Genomic DNA, 22,647 nt, shown 5'->3' on the forward strand with positions numbered 1-22,647 from the left:
CATGAGCTGATTTTATAACTATCTTTATACAGAGAATAAAAACACCTTTTACAAACGGAACATTTTAAACAACAGGTTTTTTCCTTTTTAGATGTCGTCTTAATATTAAGTTAAACAGAAAACATTTTCAGAAATGTTACCAATAAATAGTCCAAATAACAATTTACAATATGTTACAAAAGCACAGTCAATACTGGAATTGCCATTTGTACAAATAAATCCTTAAACAAAACAAAAAAAGCCAGATTCAAAGACAAAACCTGCTGTTTATTTCTTCATGAAGAACATCTTCGTCGTTTCTTTTCTGGTGTGAGGAGATTAAACCTTTTTCAAACGTCTCTAACAAAGGATCGCCACAAGAGGTTTTAAAACGTAGAGTCAAAGCCATCGAGGTGCCTGAAGGAGACCGACATTTTTTAAAATCCAATTTGTGGAATGACCAACAATTCTCCAACAATTCACACTAACAGAGACGAAGTTAAAACATGTTGATGAGGCAATATGTGTTCAATACTGCATAATGATGATGCTGGTAATTGAAATTCAAAGTCGGAGTTAACATGGTACATTTGTAGTCTCTCTGAACAACAGCGAAACTACATCAACGGAGTAAATCAAAAAAGAGGTTCAGAGCAGCCTGAGGTTAGAGCGATGGTGGATGTGTTTAGAGAAACGTTGACATTACCCAGTGTTCAGTGTCAATACTCATCAATGGACGATGTTCAGTCAGAGGGTTTTAATCGGGACTGCGAAAGTTAGAATGAGTGGAGTGTCAACTACAGCTTAAAAGTTTGATTACACAATGTACTTCTTATTTCAACTGGAGTGTGATATTAACAGAAACATGAGCAATGTTACTTCATCTGTAGTTGAGTCAAAACGCTGCCTAGTTATTTAAACTGCAATGTCTGAGTATATCATTAATATGTAAAAAAATTAGAAACTGCAGCTGAAAGTTTAATATGTGAAGAATGAAGTTGTTGTTGTTGAACAACAAACAAACCTAAAGGCTGTTTTTCGTAATTATAATCTCGAAACATTAAAATGTATGAAAATGTAATGAGGCATCGGTTGATGAAATTTAAACTGCTTGTATTTAAGCGACAGAAGCTGCCATTTTGCACGTGGCTTCCATAAACGGAAACCTGACTCCAAACAAACACAGCAGGCTCTACTCCTAAAACGTAACCGATAATACCTGAACTGGCTGCGATGAAGAGCATGTCAAATGTAGGGCAGGAGCAGAGGACTCTACGTCTTTCTGCTCGGCTGTGTTCGTGCTCCACTTTTGCTGCTGTGACGACTGAATATTCTCACTGCCACCACTTTCAAAAATCGCCTTCCGGCAGCTGTCTGCCACCAGCTGGGATCTGAACTGCACATTTTGGAGGATTTACACATTTTGGAGGTCGATCTGAGAGAGAAGATGACAGAAATACACACACTGCACGCACACACACACGCACGCACACACTCAAAGGTCAGGAGAAGACATAAGTTCAGTGAAAATATTTTGTTCAGATATGGCATTGTATTTTCCTGTACATGAGGTTGTGTTTTGTAAACGCATTTTCATTTTCTTAAGTGTTTGTTTTTAAAGGGCATTTCACCTTAGAGAACAGTCCAGTGAAACCAATGCATTTTTTAACTTTGAACAATGGTCAAGGTTCACTGTTATTATTGCACTTTAACAAACAGGGCAGGGACTGCTTATAGGGGCTTTTCTCCACAACTGCCTTTTCTACAGTGTAGAAGCGACAGAGGAAACAACAGTCTTGACATTGGGGGGACTCGGGGACTCGTCCTCCAGATGGCCCTGGTTTGGTGGTCCTCTCTTTTCTTCAGGGTGGCGGGATGGAGGGCTCGGTCACAGCCAGCTCCTGAGCCAGGTCGTTGAAGCGAGCGATGTAGTCCACGCTGCTTTCACTCATCATACAAGCAAGCTGAGAGTCCATCTGCAAACACAACCAAAGAGCGCTTGATGTACAACCGCAACGAGCCAAACTACGGGTGTGATCTAAGAAGATGGATTCCAGGGGGATTTTGAGATAAAGGTAAAACTGCATAGAAGTAAAATTTTTGAGTGTGCTTAAAAAAGACAAAATTCCCCCCTCCTCACATATCTCATGTTATCAAAGGCCTGAACTTCTCACCTCTGCCACATCAGGAAGACCACGGGACTGAAAGGAATCATGGGAGTTGCAGTCCAGGAGGCTAGGACCAAGCAAAGCTGTGCCACTGGAGGGGCCAGAGGGGGTGAGCGTGGTCCGCCTCCCTTTATCGGGGGACACCATACTGGCTAGATGAACATGGACAAAAGGTACATTTCAAACAACGCCAACATCTAAAACACGTGGAAGTATGTGAGCAGTGACGATTGTTTGAAACTGACGCATCTCTTCAATTAACCTTAAGCCTTTATCTTTCTTTTCTGGTATCAACTCATTGGAAAGATTCAAGTAGAAACGTACGACAGAGCTACAATGAAAATATGTGAATTTGTAAAAAGATAGTAGCAGTATCCGTAGTAATATTAATATCTGTTTGTGGATGGTTCTGCGGGAGAGAAAAACACGTACAGAGAAGGCATCCCAGTGTGGAGTCAGAGGAGTCGCTGGGGTACCACTGGGGGTCATGGCTGGGTGATGGGATCCAGCCTCGGGACGGGCTGACTGAGGGAGAAGAGGCCAAAAGTTTGGAGCCATCGTTGCTGCTCAGCTTGGCTGGAGAGAGCGCTGCCTCCTCACCTGCACCACGAGAGACAAGCAGCCATATTAGCTTACAAACACACACAGACAGACACACAGTGGTCAATAATCCTGATGGGTCGGAAGCTTAGTTGTCATCCACAGAATATTTCATGTGATTTCTAATCACTAATGAGAAGACAAATAAAATCTTGTCCTTTGGGATTTGCAAAACCTTTTTTTTTTTTCTGTCGTCACATCTCATTCCAACAAAAACTTTTGCACAAGACACAACATTTACACCTCCGAATTTAATGTCGATGAGGGTTAGAAACAGGCACGTACCACCGTAGTGGGCGGAGTTGATGGCAAGCTCGATGATGGAGTCACTGATGTGTGTTTGAGGTTCTCCGGGGGCTAGAGCCTCCTCTGGGGGCCCAGGCAGCGAGATGTCCAGGAGCGAGGCTACACTGGGTGGAGAGAGGAGCGAGTCTCCACCACCAGTCGCTCCAGGAGATGGCGGAGGCAAACCATTCTGCTGAAAGAACAAGTAGAACGCTTAAAAAGAAACTTGGACTATACTGCACAGATGATTAGATACATTTACTAGTGTGAGGAGTGATCCAGCTCTGTTATCCTTTCAACGCAAAAAAGGGACTAATCATAAATAAGTAGAATTTGGAGCATTTGTGTGTGTGTGTGTGTCCTGACCTCTGGGACATTTTCCTGGAGGAGCTCAGAGTCTGGTTCAGGATCAGTAATAGGTGCGGTGGCGAGCAAAGTGCCATTATCGACAGTGGGAGAATCCAGATTCCGACAGGGGCTGCCAGGGATGATGCCTGCAGACTTAGCTGCCAGGTCGATGGCACCTGTAAGAATAAAAACAGTTAAGATAAGAGATTTGTCACATCTGCTCATTACGAATAAGTATTAACTGTGGGTGACACTAGTGTGGAAAGCGTTCTTCCTTTCAGAGAGCAGAAGAATGTTCTTTTTGTCCATTTACCCCTGCACAATGGATGATTTGTTCAAAATCATATCGACTGTCGGGGATCATGTGGAAAAAGGAGCCAATCATTTTTCATATACATTCAAACTCGGACCTCGATTTGCGTAAAAACCCAGAGACTCCAGGGAGCAGTCTATCGCACTAAAGAAACTAAAGCTTTCATATTAGAACACTTATGCTAAGAAGTGGACCAATACAGAAAATCGCCTGATGTACTATGGAGAGTTATTTCTGATTGGGAAACTATCCAAAAGGTTTTATTTTGGTGTGTATGAAGATTTCCTGTTTTGTTGAGGCTGTTGAATGATGGAGCCATGTTATAAAGTATTTGTGTTTAAAATAAGGGAAACGCTTATCTCTCAGTAGTAGTTTTAGTTACTGTGGCCACAGGATGAAAAAGAGAAAACTGAACAGGAAAATAAATCGATTGGAAGAGAATGATCAGTACATACTGGAGAGTTGGCTGGCTGCTGCAGAGCTGGGCGCTGCAGGGGAGACCTTGGAAATGGGAGGGCGGGGGGAAGGAGCAAGGCGAGTATGGATTGGCCGGAAAGATCCAGTTCCTGAGGGAAGAAACAGGAAGTGAGACAACAAATGGGAATTTTCCCCCTTTTTTTTCTTCTTTTTTTTTAAACTTCCCATCCTCTGCTGACAACATGTGTATCATTGTACTCTCCTGATGCGAGGAAGCGTACCTGTGGCAGAGGAGTTGGAGAGGATGGAGAAGGAGCAGACATGCTGAGGAGTGTCCCCTGTAGTTCGAGGCAGCAGTGTCCGCTGTGTAAGACAAGATTGTTGTTAGCCCTTTGTAAGACAGCAACATGTAGGAAAGTAAAAGTCCAAACCAATAGAGAGGGTGTTCACTTTAATACAACTGCATTCCTTTAATTCTTCTCTTACCTGAACTACAAGGGGTTTGCGGAGTTGCCTGTTCCGAGGTTTTCTCTGTCTGGAAAGGAAGAGATCCGACTGCATCTGCGAGGAAAGAAAATGCAAGTGAATATTTGTGCATATATTACTGTGGACAATATACCAGTTTATTAATGCCTTGCTCTGTCTTACACTGATAGAGTCCAGCTGCTGTCTAAAGGCTAGTTCTGCTTCCTTGTTGGGGGAGAACATTCTGTTGTGGCGCGAGCTGTTGGGGGGGAGCGTGGTGGGTACCGCAAACACACCTCCCTCCGAGTCGCAGCCTGCTGTCGACCCCAGCAGAGAGCGGGGAAGGCTCCGTCCGCCTAGAGAGGGAAGGGACAAGAAGGATATGTTTCCCTGAGAATAATGTACTGAACAGCATCTTGGAGAATATGGTATGTCAAGTACTTGAAATATCCAATTTCCTATTAAACACGAAGCATTTGCACTTCATAGTTATTTTCCATCATCAAACGAAGAACAGCATCAAACGCAAAACCATTCATCAGGAAAAACAATACGTTTTACATAGGACCTTATCAATAGTCAGAGGAAATAACACACATCCTTAACAGTCCTCAAAATGTAGATCTACAATCTATCTACAATAGGATCAATGTACAGTATATCTAGTGCCCGAGTAATTGCTTTGGAGTATAAGGAGAGAGACCCACAAATACCTGAGGCTCCAGCATTTCCCGGGTGTAACCGGGCCCCTCGGACAGACGCCTGCTGCCGGCCACAGCTGGGGCTGCGAACACCTGTTAAGAGCCCCTTTCCTGGAGGTGTGAGTGCCTGGTTCTGCTCCTCTTGATGGGTCTTGAGCGGTGAGGTGGCAGTCGAGCACAGCTCTGGAGCCTGGAGGAGAGGACACGTTATTGACATCTGTTCAAATTCTACAGTTCTAAATGAAGCTTTCACTAAAGTTTGAAGGTGGCACAGAGAACAAAGGTCACAGCCCGTTCCCAGTCCTACAATCACCTGAAAGTGCACCAACCCAACCTTTATCTCTCCATCTGATTGCATTAGTGCTCTCAGCAATGCAATTTTGTGAACACAGAGGAACGTGCAATGTGGCACATGAGAACCACTTTTAGTCTCCAACCATATGTCTTTGATTAAAGTTTTTCAAAAACCAAACCATGACATTCAAACATTTTGTCAACAAAACATTTTGAAAAGCATCTAGCAACCAGCAACAACACAGAGAAGTAAAAATGAATCCCTACCAAAGGTTTAGGATTGACCTCAGTGGTAACCAGTTTGAGCAGGCAGCGCAAAACGCGGTGTGTCCTGTTGGGCTTGGCCTGAGCCAAGGCTTGTCCATTTTCTTGGTTGTTAGAAGGAGCTGCCACAGGCTGCCACTCGTATTCAAGCTGTAACTTGCCAGGTTTTCCAAACATCAAGTACAGCTCAGCCAGGGTGACGTTCTCTGCGTCACGGGCACTCCAGCCTTCCTCTCTGATCTGCTCAATGGTTCGCTCTTTGGCTGCTGGTGCAGAGCCCTGCAACACTCCTTCCTCTGAGCCAGTCATCAGAGTTTTGGCTGGAGGAGTCTGGTTGGCCTCAGGGGAAGAAGCACTGGTGTTCTGCTCCTCCTTGCAATGCTCAGATGAGCTCTCTACACCACTACACAACTTCTCTGTGGTTTTGATCACTGCTAATCCACCACTGGCCTCCACACTAGCACAGGTCTTGTCCCCCTCAGAGGGTCCCAGCCCAGTTCCCTCTTCCATGGGAACCACAGTCTGCTGAGAGGAGGCAGTGACAGAAACAGACAGAAGTCTCTTCTCCTCTGCTACTTTTGCAGAATTGTCTGGTGAAGATTCAGGGTTAAGTGGTTCAGTCCGACGAATATCGCCCAATACAGTCACTGAAGCACCAGCTCCAGAGGCAGTGGCAGCAGTAGAAGCACTTCCACGTCCAGATTTGGTGCCAGTCCGAGGCGGTGGAGCCGTGTGGATGCCTAGGATCTGAGCAGCTGGTAATTCCTTGGAATTAGGGCGGTTCTTGCCACTCTCCAGCCAGTGTACGGTGCAGGAGGCCTTGGAGTGAACCACGCGTGCCACACCAGGCATCATGGTCAGGGTGCTGCTCTCCGCAGGGAGAAGAAAAAGTTCATCAGGCTGTGATTTACTAGGAGAGGATGTGCTGGACTGGCTGCCCTCCAAAGCCTCTCTCTCCATGAGACTCTTAAGCTGAAACATCAGTGTCAAGGAATCAGCACATACAGGTTTGTCCTCCCTAACTGTGTATGGATGAACTGCTTGAATTCACACGCCTAAGATTATTGTATGGTGCAACATATTGTTAAAAGGATACAATGCGCTGGTCCTGGTGCGCCCACTTCTGTTTCAGATAGTCAATGAGACTGGAAACTTTCCTGTGGAGCTCAACCACCATCCTGGGGGAGAAACCACAAAACAGTTTGTTGACAGCTGTGCTTGAGCAAACAGGCACCGTTTTCAAAACTGCCTGATGATGCATTAATGCAGACATTTGATTAATTTGCTAATCATTTGCATGAGTGAGCTGTGCTTGAAAGTCCTGAAAACAATCATAAACATGGATGCTTTTTATTTTGTCTTTTCTTTTATCTCCAAGGATCCGACTCAAATGTGAGATGTTGGCTCATTTTGATGACTCTGTTTTGGAAACAGGTTTTGACTCCTCTCGGACATCTGACTGACCTGAGGCGAGGATTGTGGGCTAGACTCTGAACGCGGGCCCAGGAGTGGTTACTGCGTGGTTGGAGCTCTACTGCCACCTTCAAGGGTAGACGCACTGGCTTCTGGTCCTCTTCATCACTCACTCCTGCACGGACACAAAGACATAGTGAAGCTGACTGAGACACAACTGGGACAAGGTGAGGTGTTTTAGAGGGAGAGAGAGATAGAGAGAGACAGCGAGCAGGTGTCCAGCCTGTGGGATTTTGTGACAGTCATAAATATTGAGAACCTAGCAGACACAAATGCCACAACTGTACAAAAGGTAAATCTCAAAAGCCACAATGACATTACATGAACAGTAAACTACAGTTGACCTTACAACTGGTGAAACATTAAGTATTGTATCTTGCAAACTTACTTGCGCAATGGACACAAACCAGAATGAGGCTGCTTTGCCTTATAATACTTTGCAAAGCACTGATACAGCTATGAAAGAAAGACTGAATGTAAGAGAAATGGTAGATACAAGTGGCGGGATTCTGATTTTCCATTCTGGATTGAAAGAAAATGATTTCTATAAATTTGGATGATGTTGAACCGAAGGGTCAACGGCCGCAGTCGGCCGGACCAGTCATCTCCATCATCTCCCTCCTGTTCCTCCTCCTCACATGGCTCCCACAGAGTTACCATGGAAACGCCACTAGCCCACACTGTTATTGTTATTGCCAGGAAAAAGAAAACCGCCCCCACAATCGCTGTGCTTCACCATCGTCACAGTTTGTATTTTCAGCACCGATGTTGTGTACTTTGCATGTGAAGTATGTGTGGAGTGTCTCACCATCAGGGTCACAGAGTTTCTTCAGTGCACGGCACATGGGTGCTTTAATTCGCAAGTTCCTCCCTTTGGAGCGCACGGTGGTAGCCCTGGTCAAACAAGCAGAAGAGCAGAGAAATCTTCAGGGTTTTTCAAGGACAGCTTTTTTGGATCCAATTGCAACTTTTAGTGGAGAGTGGGAGGCATGCTAGCAAATCAAATTAACATAGACATGTACAGAGTTAGCTGAACACTTAACAATACAGCAGCCATGCATTATGAAAGACCCTGTTCAGACCTGGTATTTACGTTTGATTCATTTTGAAACTGTGGCAGGGTGGTCCTTCATATTTGGCCCACGGTGTAATTGTGTTGACACAGTGAAAAGAATGTGAGTGATCAGATCTACTTGAAGACTGTATATTGTATATATTATATATACAATATTTCAAAATTCCCTCCAAGTGATATTAGTGGCCTATGTGGGATGTGTTTCTGCTGCTTATCTTGTATTTGGCATTCTTCATCATGAGGTCAACTGATTTAATTTCTCATACTGATAGTGAAAAGCTTATCAGGGTTGTTGTTCATGTCATGTAGTTCTTAAAATCAAAAACTGCATAGTGAGTGGGCTGAGCATTTTATCAATTTAACCACAGACTTACCCTTGCTGGATGAGTTCATTCAGCTTTGCCACGTTCTTATCGTCCATTACTGTCAAAGACACAACACAAAGCCAGAGAGTCATTAACGTCGTCTTCACACAGGAGCAGCTCGCTGTCCCCCATGAATAGGAACATGCAGCATTTAATCACGTCCCATGTGTCACGATGCAACAGCATGAAAACAACTTCAGAAGAGACATGTATTTGTACGTGCGCACAGCGTTCACTTACATCCCCCAACTTTTTTGCGGAGCTCAGCATAGCAGATGAGACCATAAAGTTCTTGGGAGGATTTCTTCAGAACTCGGGAGTACACTGAGAAGGAAAGGAGGGACAGGTCACAACACTGCTGTAAACAGAAATACAGGAGGAATGTGTATGCTGTAAGCTTTTTGTAGGAGAAAGAGGGTAAAGGTGGTGAGATTCTTTCACAGACTGTCAGCCTGTCTAACAAGGTGAAACATAAACATTAACATTTCATTTTTTCTCCCTGGCAGTGACTGCTGCAAGAGGCACTTTTTAAACAAAACCAGCCCCGATTCAACATGAACACTTTAAGATATCTGAAATGATAGACTGAATTGAACAATTAGGCCGTGGTGCTCCAACCCCTTAAAAAAACAAATTCTGTTCTACCCTCTGAGTGTCAGTGAGATCCCGTTAGACCCCAGCTGTTTTGGGGTGACAGAGATTATAGGCAACTCACCGTTGGCAAAGTCAATGTGTTTGGAGATCTTGTGCCAGGTGCGGTAGTAAAAGTGGCGGACTTGCTCCTTGTTCTTCACCATGTTAGCTGGCTTCCCTCTCTTCTTGTACTTCATTGCAATGTTGTTCTGGATGGCCTCAAAATCCTTCCCATGCTACAGAGAAGTGGAGTAGAAGTAGAGTAGAAGATGTCAAAAGATACAAATGAAGATAAGATGAATGCCAGGATGTGTCATATCAAGTAGTATCATTTAGTGTAAATTCTAATTCATTCTCAACATTAGATACAGAGCCTTCCGTCTGTACTCTGCGTTCATCTTGTCCACGTCTTCGCAAAGCTTACAGATATGAAGGAAACAGACAAAATGTACCAGTATTACTGGAAATCACAGAGGGGCAGTGGAGCCACGACTTCAAGCGAGACGACCAGTGGACGTGAGGAAGAAATTCCAACAACTTTTTGCGGAGACACTTGGTGAGTTGGCAAGAAACTACAAGCTGATGATGTTACTTCGTCTGGGCACGGGGACTAAAAGACGCTTTTGCCTCTTTCTCAATTGGTACATTATCGCAACCTCCTCCACCAAAGACATGTTTGTTGTTTTAAGAAACTCCACTCTTTGCTGCCCTCTAGTGGATGTATTGCTTAACAATAATGCCAACAAAGGACGCTTACAAATATTTGGGCAGTGATGTTTACATCATTTAAAGGCAGCACAAATGAGCCTAAAATCTATGTGGTAGACTATTTGTTTCTACACTTTACCTCATAAAGTCCTTCAAAGAAGCTGTTTTTGTCTTCTGCACTCCAAGACTCCCACTGCCGACGGGCCCTTTTCTGGTTGCCGGCTTGTTCCTCTTTCTCAGCAGACCCTTGGCCTTTGGAGGCCTTGGACACTCCTCCTGCGGAGCTGGCCATCGGTCCCGACTGCCCCACTGCACCCTGGGAGGACGAGCCATTCTCTGCGCCTGCGTTATACACAGTCAAGGAGCCCAGAAACCCATCAGTTATTTAACATTTAAAAGGAAGAAAAAAAACACACACACTTGAATGTCAGAGTTAAAAATGTAAACATTGAGCCAAATGTTTTTGGTTGACCACCCTGGCTGTTTTTTTACAGCACGGAAAATATAATACAATTGTAGTTCTGAGCTGTGCGGCTTGGACAATGTAGGACACATGCACACAAAGCCACCCACTGGCTTTACAGTGCCCAACCTGCAGAGCCCACCCCCCGCTGTGGTTCAGTTTTGGCAAGGAGGCAGGAAAAGAAATCAGTCCATACGGCCAGATCTACAGTACACAGGTCCAAAACCAACTCGTGGTGGGCTGCAATGGCCAAGTTTACCCCAGCACACAACACAATGCCAGAAGGCACCAACACAAACACTAAGGCTGTTGTTGGTGCAACACTGCGCTATGTGGAAGCAACTATATTTTCAGCCAGAATGAGTACTCCCTTATAAATGCAAACATGTGTGTGGCTCACAGAGACTAACCTAGATGTGTCTTCTTCAAAATAGATGCACATATTTAAATAAGTAGGTCTCTAGGAATCTAATTTCACTGAGTGAAACAATCTTAGTTTTGTTCACTTTCCCTACAATGACTTCTGTCGGATTTTAGTCTGACTCATGTATAAAGCAATTTTTAAATTCAAACTGATATTGTAGAGCAGGATAATTATATGAGCCAGAAAAGTCGGGAATCATTTCAAAATAATTTTGTATGAAAATGTAAAAAATATCAAGCAAGTTTCAGCGACAGGCTCGCCAAAGAACAGAAGCCACCTTAGTTACTGTGAGTTTCAAACATACAGGATATTAACGCTCCTGCCCCACCCCACTGCCCCGCCTGTCTTTTACTCTTCTAGAGGTATGGAGGACAGGAAGATTCCTCATTTACATGGAAGCATGATCCTGAACTGCTAAAGCCTGAGAGCTTTAAGGTATCTGGAGCTTTAATTCATTGCACAGACACTGTGTATCATTATGACAATTCACCAATGATGGCTTCTAAAGGCATCTGCAGAAATCACACAGTGTCACCACAGAATCATTTAGATCAGTTGCAAAAAAAAAAATACTATTTGTTTCTAAAAATAAAATTATGATGTGACAAAAAATGGGCACTGTTGAAATTTCCTCTAAGCAAAAACAAATATATGTAAGGAACTCCATATGTAAGGATGTGAAAGGTAATAATAATTTTTTTTCTGTCCAGTGCCTATTTCCATGCAGGAAAAAGTGAAGTCTTGCTGCCCCCCCTCTCTGTTGATAATGACAGTCATAAAAGTCCCAGTTAGTAAAGCTAGAAAGTGTAAAGTTTCCCAGAAACTGAATAAAAAGATTGAGGTGACATCCTAATTGTAATTCAACATCTGGTTTGTAACTCTTCCTTCACAAACACATGTTAGGATGCTGTTTGAGCAGAGCAGACAACAAACTCCAGAGGCTGTGGCCCAGAGGGGCAGCAGCACAAACAGCATCGCTTCGGCCACCACACTGTCACACACGTAAACACAGTGACAGTCCAAACTGAGAGTTGACCCTCTCGGTAATCCCATCACACACTCACACGTCCCTGGGTCATCTACAGTACCTTTCGACTTCGCCACGCCGTGTCCATTGATGGCTGAGCCGATGGAATCCTTCCGGATGCGCTTGCTCGGAGGTCGAACGCTCGACCGGAGAAAATGATGCTGGTCGTGACACGGAGCTGCGGACTCCGCGGAGGTCTGGGACTGCGGGGTCGAGCCTGGCCCGGTCCGGTTCGGCGGAGAGGCGGGGAGCACCGGGGCTGAACCGGGGCTGAGCGCCGTGGCTGATGGATTAAGAATTTCCACTCCGTCGTCTCCCTTTGTACTGCGCTCCTCGCTCGCCTGCTCTCCGCTCTCCTCCTCGTCGCAGCCGTCGGGCTTTCTGGACGGATTCCTCCTCCCATCGACACCGATCCCCTCCCTGGAGCCCGGTGTCATGCTGCCAAAACACATTCGGGCACATTCGGTCACATTGGGAGCAAAGCGGTGTGAAAAATTAACTTCTAAAGACGACGTTCACTGTCTCTCAACATGGCCGCCGCTGTTTGTTTCAAATCCCCTCTCCAGTCCCGACAAAACAACACCAAATATATGCAATTACCGTCCCCAGATAAATTATATTCACCAGCCAGAATAGTTCGGTAAGTGACGGCGGTGCTTTACCGAGTGTCTCTCGGCTCTAATGTGAAATATTTCGGGTTGAATTTCAACTAAATTCAAATGCGAGCGCTTTTCAGTTTAGCGCCCTGCAGAAACGACAACGAGAACCCCTCGGTGCATTCGACCTCTGAATAAAGTGTGAATTTCAAATATTATTTTACCCATTTTCGTATTCTTCGGTGCCGGGCGACGTCTTCTTTCTCTTCACCATGGATCCGATCGGTTAGGTTGGCAAATATTGAGCGAATGGAGCATAATAGAAGCGACACCGATCCCTCCGCTTTCTGCCCTCTCCTTGCTCCTGCTTCGACTGAGCTGAACTCTCTGCGCAGTTCAACTGTTTTCTATCTGCATCAACATTTACTCAATGCTTCTTTTACAAACAAGAAATAAAGCTAGCAAACCAAGTGGCACACACGAGACAGTCACTGCCTGCGAGCGAGATGCATTTGCCATTAAACGCGACAGTGGTGCCCATTTGAATTGATAAGTACAGACAGTTTTATTAACCCAAGTGTGCAAGTGGACTTTGCTTGTCGCTACGTCACCGCCGCCTGCAAAATTGATGTCTGCAAAACTATTAATTTAATATACACCCTTCGTTAATCAAGCTTCAAAACAACAGTCCCCTCTGCTAACATTATTAATAGCCCCATAAAGATAATTATACACCAGGAGCAAAGGCTGTGTTTGTCCGGTGCACATAACAAGACACAGTATATGACATTTACATCAGTATTGTGTAAACATCACAGGATTTGGAGCTGTGTGTTTGATCCATTGTTACCCACTGATTTCTTTATCTCTGAGTAATCAGGTGGAGGTCTGTGAAGTTGTGTGACAGCTGCACAAAGCTACACAAAGACATATTTATTGCACAAGGGTAGCTTGAACCCTAATTTTCGAGGAGCATCCCTCTTTCTCCATTCATACTCTTACTATTTCTGTCATCTCAACTTTAATTCTCAGACTCATTTCTGAAAAAAGATAAGTGATCTAACAACCGTGAGACCTCGAAACCACTAGTGAAATTAGCTGTAATGTTTACATGCCCTCACTCAGGGTCTTACTCCTTCAACCTACTACGATAGTATCAGCCGGGTAAAACTTACATTTAGCGAATATTCAAACGTGAAAATATAGTTTCATTATAATTTAAGGTTGATCTAAAATCTTACAGCAACACACTGAGATCTGTTCCACTGGGTCTCACTGAATATCCTTACTACAATGTTATAGTTCCAGTAGCTTGATGGTTTTCTAATCACAGGGCTGGTCTCTGACCGAAGAATTCAAATAAAGGAAGTGTACTGTGATAAGTTATTCATACTAACAGCTATCGATCATTTTTTCACTGTACGACATTTATATACAAAGATATTAAATGAATGACGAGTCTTCTCCATCCATCAATACGTACACACCGAGGGAACTAGCATGGCTGCTGTTGTCGGCTAGCTAACGTTAGCAATAGAGCTGTGAAACAAGCCTGCAACGTTACAAAAACTGCTTGAAGCGCGGCGGTTGTCTACACGCGGAGCCTCGAACAGCTCCTCCGATGTGTGACATTGTCAAAAGGTTGTAAATTACCTGAATCAGACGCCCGTTGGTAGTTTTCCCAGTCGATACGCGGGCTAGCATCGCTAGCTCCCGGCGGCCCTGCAGCTCGTCGCTGATGACAGTTCCTGCGGATCGAATGTCCATGCGCTTCGCCACGCCCACCACAACTCGAAAACAAAGCCCTTGATTGGCCAGGGATACACGAGGCCGCCCGTTGGAATTTGATTGACAGAAGGCTCCGCCAATTGCCGGAGGATCCGGCCCAGCAATAGGACCAATTGCGATTTTCTTCCTGTCACGCCGTGTGGGTTTACGGATGTTACATTTAATTTTTTAATTTAATGGATTCTTCCGTTTGTAAAAAATAAAAAAAGCTTTTGCTCAGTTCTCCAGATAATTAACAAAAGGTGACATCACTGCTACGGAGTTTTTTTTTGTTTTTTTTTTAGCACCACAGAAACAAGTCCCACCCATAAAGAGATTGACATTTCAGAGAGCGAATCAACAGGCGGAACTCAAGGAGTGCGCTTGGTTTGTCAGCACGGCGTACACCGAAAATCACCCGGATGAGCGGAAACAGAGTTACTTTTCACACTTGTGTTGAAAAGTGCTGAGTGTAACCAAGAAAAACACACGCAATATGCTACACACCGGGTTTAATCTAAATCAATTTAATACAAATATAGTTTAATCTAAATTTGTTTAACTCAAGGCTTCATTTTTGTTTCCTCTGTTGGACTATTCCACAATGATATTTATTCGACACATGTTCAAACAATAATGATAATTAAAAATATGTCTTCTCTATAATTTGTACAATTATGACAGTTTAACCCCATAAGTGTTAGATTCCATGGCTGCGTTCAGAAAGTCCAAATAATCTCCTTTCCTAACCACTATTCCTTAACCCCGACCTTTCCTTCCACAAAGGATGCTTCCTATGCGAAAGGAGATAAGTTAGGAAGCATCGAAGCTCCTTCCCTTGTCCTTTAGAGAACAGGAACAGCTCCTGCTGTGGCGGCTGCTGAACTACTTCCGGGTCCTTACACTAACATACGAAGGCTCCTTAGCAAAACAAACTATTCGAACCAAAGATTGTGTCTAAAATGTTCGATCGCAGCCCATGAGTTACGCAGCGCACTTTATTTCACGGAGGGGTGCCGGTTGACTTGAAACGAGCGCACCCCGCCGCCCAGTTATATGCCTGTGTGTGGGAGGGCGGGGACATTCCTCACCACGGAGAGCGGCGGCAGGAACTCGCTGGTCGTCCAGTTGGCAAAGTGACGAAGTTGTGCTCAGAAACTCAAGAGGCTCCAAAAAAAAACCAAACAACAACAACAGAAACAAACAACCATGACCTCGACGAACATGTTCCAAGGGCTGGAGAGCGGCTCCAAACCGAGCTCGAGGTGAGGAACACCAGCGATGCCTGGTTGTTGTGGTGGTTCAGTTGAAGATGTGGCGATTTCACCGCCGCTCCGTGGAGCTAGTGTCTGAATGTAGGTTAACGTTATCCGGCAGGTCTCTGCGGGTTTATTCAAACCAGCAGTGCGTCTAAAGATGGTTCCCTGTGATCAACTTTAATCCCCGAGGACGGTGTTAGCTCGAGCAAGGGTTGTCTCTGTCGCTGTTAGCTAACTTGAGTCACATAGCTTTTTAAGCTAACCCAGCAGGCGTTGTCTGCTGCCTGCGGAAGTGCAGGAGCCTCTTCGGACTCTGCTCTCCTTTGTATTCGCCACATTGTTCCAGTTGTGGTCAAGTTCCCTCGGTGCTGACTTCGAAGGCGTCTGGTCCGGGGTCGGCTCCCGTGAAACACGTATGTCGCGGCTGCTCTCCACGTCAGGAAGTTTAGCTTTTAAAGAGTATAAAGACACATGGCGCCGCTCCCGGGTCTGTAATCAAATGACACGGTGTTGTGCTGCCTCGGCTGGAGCCGCTGTATGTAATGTCAGTCAGTTTAAAGCCAGGTTGTTTCTGCTTGTCCCTCTTTGTGTGTAAGAGTGAATCATAACATGAAATCAGCTGTAGTGGTTAACAGAACCTCTGATGACAGGTACCTTTAACATAGAATGGATGTGGAGTCTGTTTTAATTCATATTATTTTCAAGGAAACTCTGGATTTTGTGAAAAGGCAGTTTTTTGTCAAGTCACTGTGCAAGGTAGGCCTGGATGATGATGTGGCTAAAAATCATACCAAGATAAAAATGGTCAAATTGGTTGATGTTGGTGATCATCAGAATCAGCTTTATTTGCCATGTATTTGTACACATACTAGTACTTTGACTCTGCCCTCAGGGTACTTACACAGTTAACCTATACATATAGACATACAATTAACAGCGGGCTACAAGAAACCAGCATAATACCAACACTACTGTGTGCAAATAGAATTAATGATCATCAGGATAAATGTCACATTATTTATTTTAAGTAAAAATACTTCTCTTTGCAACTGAGTGAAGGTTGTAGCACATATTCCAACTGGAGTGAAAATGTGTTATCCTCTCATCCATATATAATATAAATGTGTTGTGAGAGCTCTAACTATACTACAAGACTTTGTAAGAACGTATTGAGGTAATTATCGATATTGTTTTATTTCCCAGTACATTGTAATTGATCTGTGACAGGATCCTATAAAAGTTGTCCTTTATTACTCTGTCTCCCACAGGGTTTTGCAGCCTCCTGGAGGTGGCTCTAGTAACCTGTTTGGTGGCTATGACGATGATGCTGCAGCATCAAGAAGACCTAATAAAATGGCCTCTAAAGTGTTTGCTGCACCAGAGGAACCCCAGAATGTACCCAGGCGCTCCAATCCTCCAGGTCAGACCAGCCTGTCAGGGCTAATGGATATGCTGAGGCAGGGCAGTCTAACCATCTGTCAAAGTCCAGGGTGTGAAAACAGTTAATGTAATGTGATAATTCCGGTATAAACACTTTCACTGTCCTGTGTTTTAATGTGATAGACCTCCAAATGAAGTATCCTTCAAGTATGTTCCTTCAAGTGTGTTTTCAGTCCAGTCTTCTGACTAAAAATGACCTAGCTCAACACATATCTTTTTATTCCTTTGTGTAGGTGGGAAGAGTAGCGGAATATTTGGGGAAGCTGAACCTCCTGCTCAACCACAGAGACCCATACCACCGGGTGGATCAACTAGCATCATATTTGGAGCTGCAGAAAGTGCACCTGTGAAAAGCCCAAGCAGAAGCCATCCAAACAAGCCAGTGGTAGGCCAAGCATCTAGATGTTATTTTCCACTTTTCGTTTTAGTATAGTTATTTATTTTTTATTTTATTACTCAGACTCCTGATGATATGCACATCACCAAGTGAGTTTTTAAAAGAATAGTTAGCCCCAAATATAAAACATAATAATTTTCTACTCCTCAGGGTCCAGAGGCCTGCTAGTTATCCAATTTATCTGATATTTGATCCAATAGGACTTGACAAACACAGCAACTGTGTCAGGCAGTATTTGACACAGTTGTGTGCATCAAGCAATCCTTTTCATGGGTCAATAGTGTTTGTGCAACTAGAGCATTGCAACAGCTTCAGAAAGGACAAAAATAGATTCCCTCAGAGGTACTGAATTTCAACACCAGCTAATTGGCTTTTTTGTGAACGTGATGTATTTTATACAGCTGTTTGCATAAGACAGAAAAAGCACAGCATCATTGGGTCTCTTGAAAGGCGCTATATATAAATTCAAGTTATTATTAAGTCAAAATACTGATGTTTTGTTGGAGTTGAAAAGAGTGGAATATCAACAGTATTTATGATAATCTCCCTGTCATCAAGTTCAAAATAATGATGGGGTCTTACCCTAGACTGTTTTAAAGTACTTGCTAGTTATCGTTTACTGTGTTGAAGTAGTAAATAAGCTTTTCCTATTATATAAATATTATAGTTTATGCTGGGAAATTAGACTTTTCCTATGTTGAGACAAACAAAATGTATCTGCATAATTTTTGGAGCTGCCAACTTAGTCAATTAACTGAATATTTTCTACATGTTCAGCTATAACACGGGATGTGTTATAAATAACTAAAAGATACACTCTGCTTTTTCTTTTTTCTTTTATTTAACCAGGTACACTCTTGTTGGAATTAAAGTCTCTTTTTAAAGTGAGACCTGTCTGAGCCCAGTAGCCCGACTCTGTGAATGAGAGACAAATACTTTCACTGTCATGCATCAGAGAAAAACCTTGGTCAGGGAAATTACACCTTTTGCAGACTTTGAGCCGCTGCTTTAACTTAAAGCAGCAATAGTGAGAAAGCCTTGTGTTAATTTTTTCCCCACTGATAACAGAGTAAGACAACCTGCATAAAACGTCTTTGTTGTCTTGTCTTTACAGGACAATCTAAGTGTGGGACCTGAACCTGAATCACCAGGTGAGTTTATTTAAAAGGAAAATGTTGAACTATTCTAAATTTGTATTTCTGCATGTAAGAGCTGAGCTATAGTTGTGGAGGCACAACATCAGTCTGCTGCTGTCAATCACAGTGAATGAAGAAAGTAGTCTCTTCTATCGAATTTACTTGCCTTCTATGTTTGTAATTCGTTGAGGGGAATCATGTGGAGAATATGATTCATCCATGTTGCAATAGTCAGCAACAGGTGAACTATTATTCTAAACCTGGTCTGTAGTGTATATAGTGGATTCTCATTCCTTCCATTCAAAAAGAAAAGGGGTTCATTAAGCATAGGAGCCACCACAAGTGTATCCATCAACTCTACACTTTCTTTATTTGCTAAAAGTTGAAATATCTGCTGTTATTTCTGTAAAAATTGTTTTATTCTCTCCTCAAGCACCCGAGCCCAAGGTCAGCCAGCCTGAGGTGAAGGAAGCAGCTGTCCGCCCGGCTCCCGTGCCAGCCAAGGTAGAGCCTGCTGCCGTGCCTGAGCCCAAACCTGCTTCTTCCTCTTCCTCACCTCCTGATGATGAGACTTCTCTGAAGAAACATGAGCCTCACCTCGGACCCAAGCCTCGCTCTCACAACAGGGTCCTCAACCCACCCGGAGGAAAATCTAGTGTGGTATTCTACTGATCAGCGTAACACACCACTCCTCCCTGTTTTGTGTCTATACACTCCTTGTCTGATACCCCGCTAATCTTCTCTCATTCCTTCATGCTTCTCCTCACCGTTATTTCACCTGTACATTTAAACACACACCAGGAATTTTGTTCTTACGCCGGATTCCATGGTCAAATATGTTGTCCCTAACTTCTTGCACTTTCTCTCCCATTTCTTGCTCCTTGCTCTTCGTTCAAGTTGTATTGTTCTTCACTGAAACCTGCTATCATACAATCAACTACCAGTGAGCTGTTAGTCACTTTGACAGTATCAATATTGCGGTTACATTTTTCTGTGTTTGAGCATGTGCAACTGAAGTTTGGTTTATTTGTCCTTCTTTAAATCGTGTTTTTTGTATCTCAAGAAAGGTTGAGACAACCGAAGAAGCTTTAATTACTGTGGATTCTAATGTTCTGGTGAAACTAAGACCCTTGCGTAGTTTCATAGCAGGCTTTTCCTCAAATTGTTTTTCCCAGACAGAATGGGGTGAATAGATCTTTCACCATTTGTAATATGTGAAATGTTTCAGGGAGTGCCACCTTTTTATTTGCTGCCAGTTCCAACACAAAACCATTTGTTTGGCAGTTATTCCAAATAATGCATGTTAGAATTTGAACACAATCACTTAATGAGCAGACGCCTTAAATCATCTAAGTGTTCCTTCTTGCCTTGTTCTGAATTTCAATATGTGTCTGGAGTAACACAAACAGTGTTCAGGGAGAGATGCCAAAAAATGACCCCAAAACAAAGACAAATGCAACTGATACTCCCCAAAGCTTCAGCTTCCTTAAAGAAATTCCATTTTGATTTTAATGCGAATGTATTGTGTGCAGGTACTTTCTGCTTTGTCCTCATTGCTTGCGTCATCTGAGAACATGCCTTTTTTTTGCTTGGGGTAGGCCTCTGTTTATGTTTTAAATTAAAACGGCTGAAGACTGAACTCTGGACAAGCTCGTGGCCTACCTGAGTCTAGGTGGGCTCTTTGATAATCACCTTTTCAATCACTTCACAATGCACATTCATGCTATTCGGGTGCCAGCCTGTCCCCAGTGTGTCCATGTGCCTGGCAGGCAATGAGCGCAGCGGAAGAAAGATATCCTGTGTATTGCAATAAAATGTTGTTTTGCATTTAGACTGTGTTTATGCTGTTTATTTTCCTAAAGTATTGAAGTACTACAGGATATTTGAGATGCAATAATAACTGAAACTTGAAATGGTTGTTTTGGATAAAATACTAAAATCCGAATCCTCTAGATACCTTGTTAAATGTTTGTGTGGATCAGTGTGGATGTGACATACCCCATATCTTGTGATCTCCAGAGTTATAGATATTTCTTGTATCACTGACACTGATGCTTTTGTTCTTATTTGCCCTGCGGTAGCACTCTGTGTGAGCACTCTGTTGCTCTAAAAATGGCCACTTCATGCTTTGGAGGAAATTGTAGTTTAATCTATGCAACTACACAGTGGAATCTGGAGCACTATTTCATTTCCTCCTTTAAGAAAAAAATATTTTTGTGTACATGCTGACACGGATAAGTGGTATTTTTATGATACTGTGCATAAAAAAGATGGTACTTGCCAGAGAGGAGGTAGGACTGGTTGTGTGCAGTCTGTAAGCTAACATGAAAATAACTACATTTATTACATCTACATGATGTCTGTCATAAAATTAAAATTAGATCTTAGAAGAATGAGTGACCGAGGACTCTTCCACATGCAGCTTGTTTGGGTGAGATTACTTTCTATATAACTTACTATACACTATTACATGAATTATGGCTAACTGCTAAACTCCTCAAAAATGACTAGTGTGAACTTGTGTGTGATGTAACAGCAAATGAATAACTTATTTGAAAAGAAACATGCATTACTACAGAGACACAGTTGTTTTCAGTTAATCTGACTGATTAGGCACAACTCTTTATAGGTTGCAGGTTGGTTACATTATGCTGTGAGATTACAGCATTTATCTAACTCATTATTCTAAAAGCTCAAGATACAACTCATACAACAGGCTGGGGAATCTCAAAGGAGCTGAGCAAGTTCAATATGAAACTTCTTCTTTAAATCTGGTGTGTTCCTGCAGAGTGGCAACACGAGGAGCACAGTTTGAAGTGTGATCACTCAGCTCTCCTCACAGGTACGTACAGGATGTTAATCTCTGGACTGAGTGAGACCAGCCACTTGGACTTCTGCCAGTTCAGCACAAGTCTGAGAAGATAAAACACAAGGTTGATGTTTGCATAGTGTGTCTTAGTTCTACTTAAAATGACCTCTAGCCTACAATCTGCTAAGTATGAGGTTTACTGCAGCGAGAGGCTTTGGAGGAGGCCCTGGTTTCTTCAGATTTGTGGCTGAATATTAAATGTACAGATGTACACCCTCTATGCCGTTTTTGTTACTCATGAAGTTCAGGTGAAATATGTTTGTCTCCAACTCAAATTCCTTTTTAATTTCATTGTGTAGAAGTGATTTCCATAAGTCGTATCTGTGCAGTCCAGTGGCAGTAACTACCTTCCTTGTAGGGCATTAATCATGTCAGGCAAAAACAATGAATCTGTTGATGAAGTTGTGAAATGTAACACAAAAACATCTTCAGAAGCGAGTCCTCTTTTAGCCAATTCTCTCCACCTTTTTTTTGCAGGAAAAAAAGTGCACATGCTGCAAGAATCTGAACAAATCCCTTGTCGAAAGCTGAATTCCTCACCTAGATGAGATTATTTCATGCTCCTGTGATCCAAAGTTAAGACATTTTCCTGATTCCTATCTAAAATTGAATGCAGTCGGCAAAAATTTTGAAATCTGCATCTTTTCATACACTTTTCAATACGAACCTGCTACTACACCATTTATTTTAATTGAGTTGCAATTCATGTCCAGTGCTAAATACATATTTTATATAGGCTGAAAGTCAAACTGTGACTGTTTAGATCTCAGACCAGCTGATCTCTATACAAAGATTTTTAACAGTTGTTTTAATTCTGCCAGATGGGAAGTAAACTGAAATATATCAGTATTCTCTCTCTAAAAACCATCTTTACTCCCAATTTTAAAACAATTGATCGATACGATTTCATGAGATTTAGTCAATCAGACATTGTTTATCGCCACAGTTCAGCTTTTTATTTCGTTTTCGTAGAGTGCATTGTCATTATTGAAGTGCTGCTGCAGACTTGGGTCAAAGGGCTGTTAAAGGCAAAACGACCATTTCCGGTTTAAGCTTTCAAAATAAGCTACAGAAAACAAGTCTCTAGTTACCACTGATACTGAGAACATGCACTCGTGATTGCATATGTTTATATCACAATTTAAAAAGATTAATGTGTATATATGAATGTTGATGAGTTC

The 22,647-nt window shown here is 43.0% G+C and overlaps 2 protein-coding genes across 5 annotated transcripts; one reads left to right on the top strand and one right to left on the bottom strand.

Moving 5' to 3' along the window:
- Positions 1–7: 7 nt before the first annotated feature.
- cramp1 (cramped chromatin regulator homolog 1) lies at positions 8–14,408 on the bottom strand. Of its 4 annotated transcripts, none has more exons than XM_069525694.1 (20): positions 14,252–14,408; positions 12,064–12,440; positions 10,228–10,430; positions 9,463–9,616; positions 8,988–9,071; positions 8,757–8,805; positions 8,116–8,201; positions 7,299–7,422; positions 6,931–7,012; positions 5,838–6,806; positions 5,289–5,466; positions 4,759–4,931; positions 4,597–4,671; positions 4,392–4,473; positions 4,149–4,259; positions 3,399–3,556; positions 3,033–3,222; positions 2,580–2,747; positions 2,154–2,299; positions 8–1,955 (listed from the first exon to the last, which is right to left on the bottom strand). In XM_069525694.1, the coding sequence occupies exons 2-20, from the start codon at positions 12,437–12,439 to the stop codon at positions 1,842–1,844; spliced, it is 3,522 nt and encodes a 1,173-aa protein (XP_069381795.1). In that variant the 5' UTR covers position 12,440; positions 14,252–14,408; the 3' UTR covers positions 8–1,841. The 4 variants fall into 4 exon arrangements, with proteins under 4 accessions (XP_069381795.1, XP_019962957.1, XP_019962955.1 ...); XM_020107398.2 differs by having other exon boundaries at positions 3,033–3,225; XM_020107396.2 differs by lacking the exon at positions 14,252–14,408 and adding an exon at positions 12,823–13,056 and having other exon boundaries at positions 3,033–3,225.
- An 833-nt stretch (positions 14,409–15,241) lies between these two features.
- Positions 15,242–20,428, top strand: jpt2 (Jupiter microtubule associated homolog 2). The gene is made up of 5 exons (XM_020107400.2): positions 15,242–15,630; positions 16,893–17,044; positions 17,298–17,449; positions 18,576–18,612; positions 19,031–20,428. Exons 1-5 carry the CDS (start codon positions 15,575–15,577, stop codon positions 19,267–19,269), a joined length of 636 nt encoding a protein of 211 aa, XP_019962959.1. The 5' UTR covers positions 15,242–15,574; the 3' UTR covers positions 19,270–20,428.
- Positions 20,429–22,647: the final 2,219 nt, after the last annotated feature.

The sequence above is a fragment of the Paralichthys olivaceus genome, chromosome 5 (genome assembly GCF_024713975.1).
Source record: "Paralichthys olivaceus isolate ysfri-2021 chromosome 5, ASM2471397v2, whole genome shotgun sequence".
Taxonomy (NCBI): domain Eukaryota; kingdom Metazoa; phylum Chordata; class Actinopteri; order Pleuronectiformes; family Paralichthyidae; genus Paralichthys; species Paralichthys olivaceus.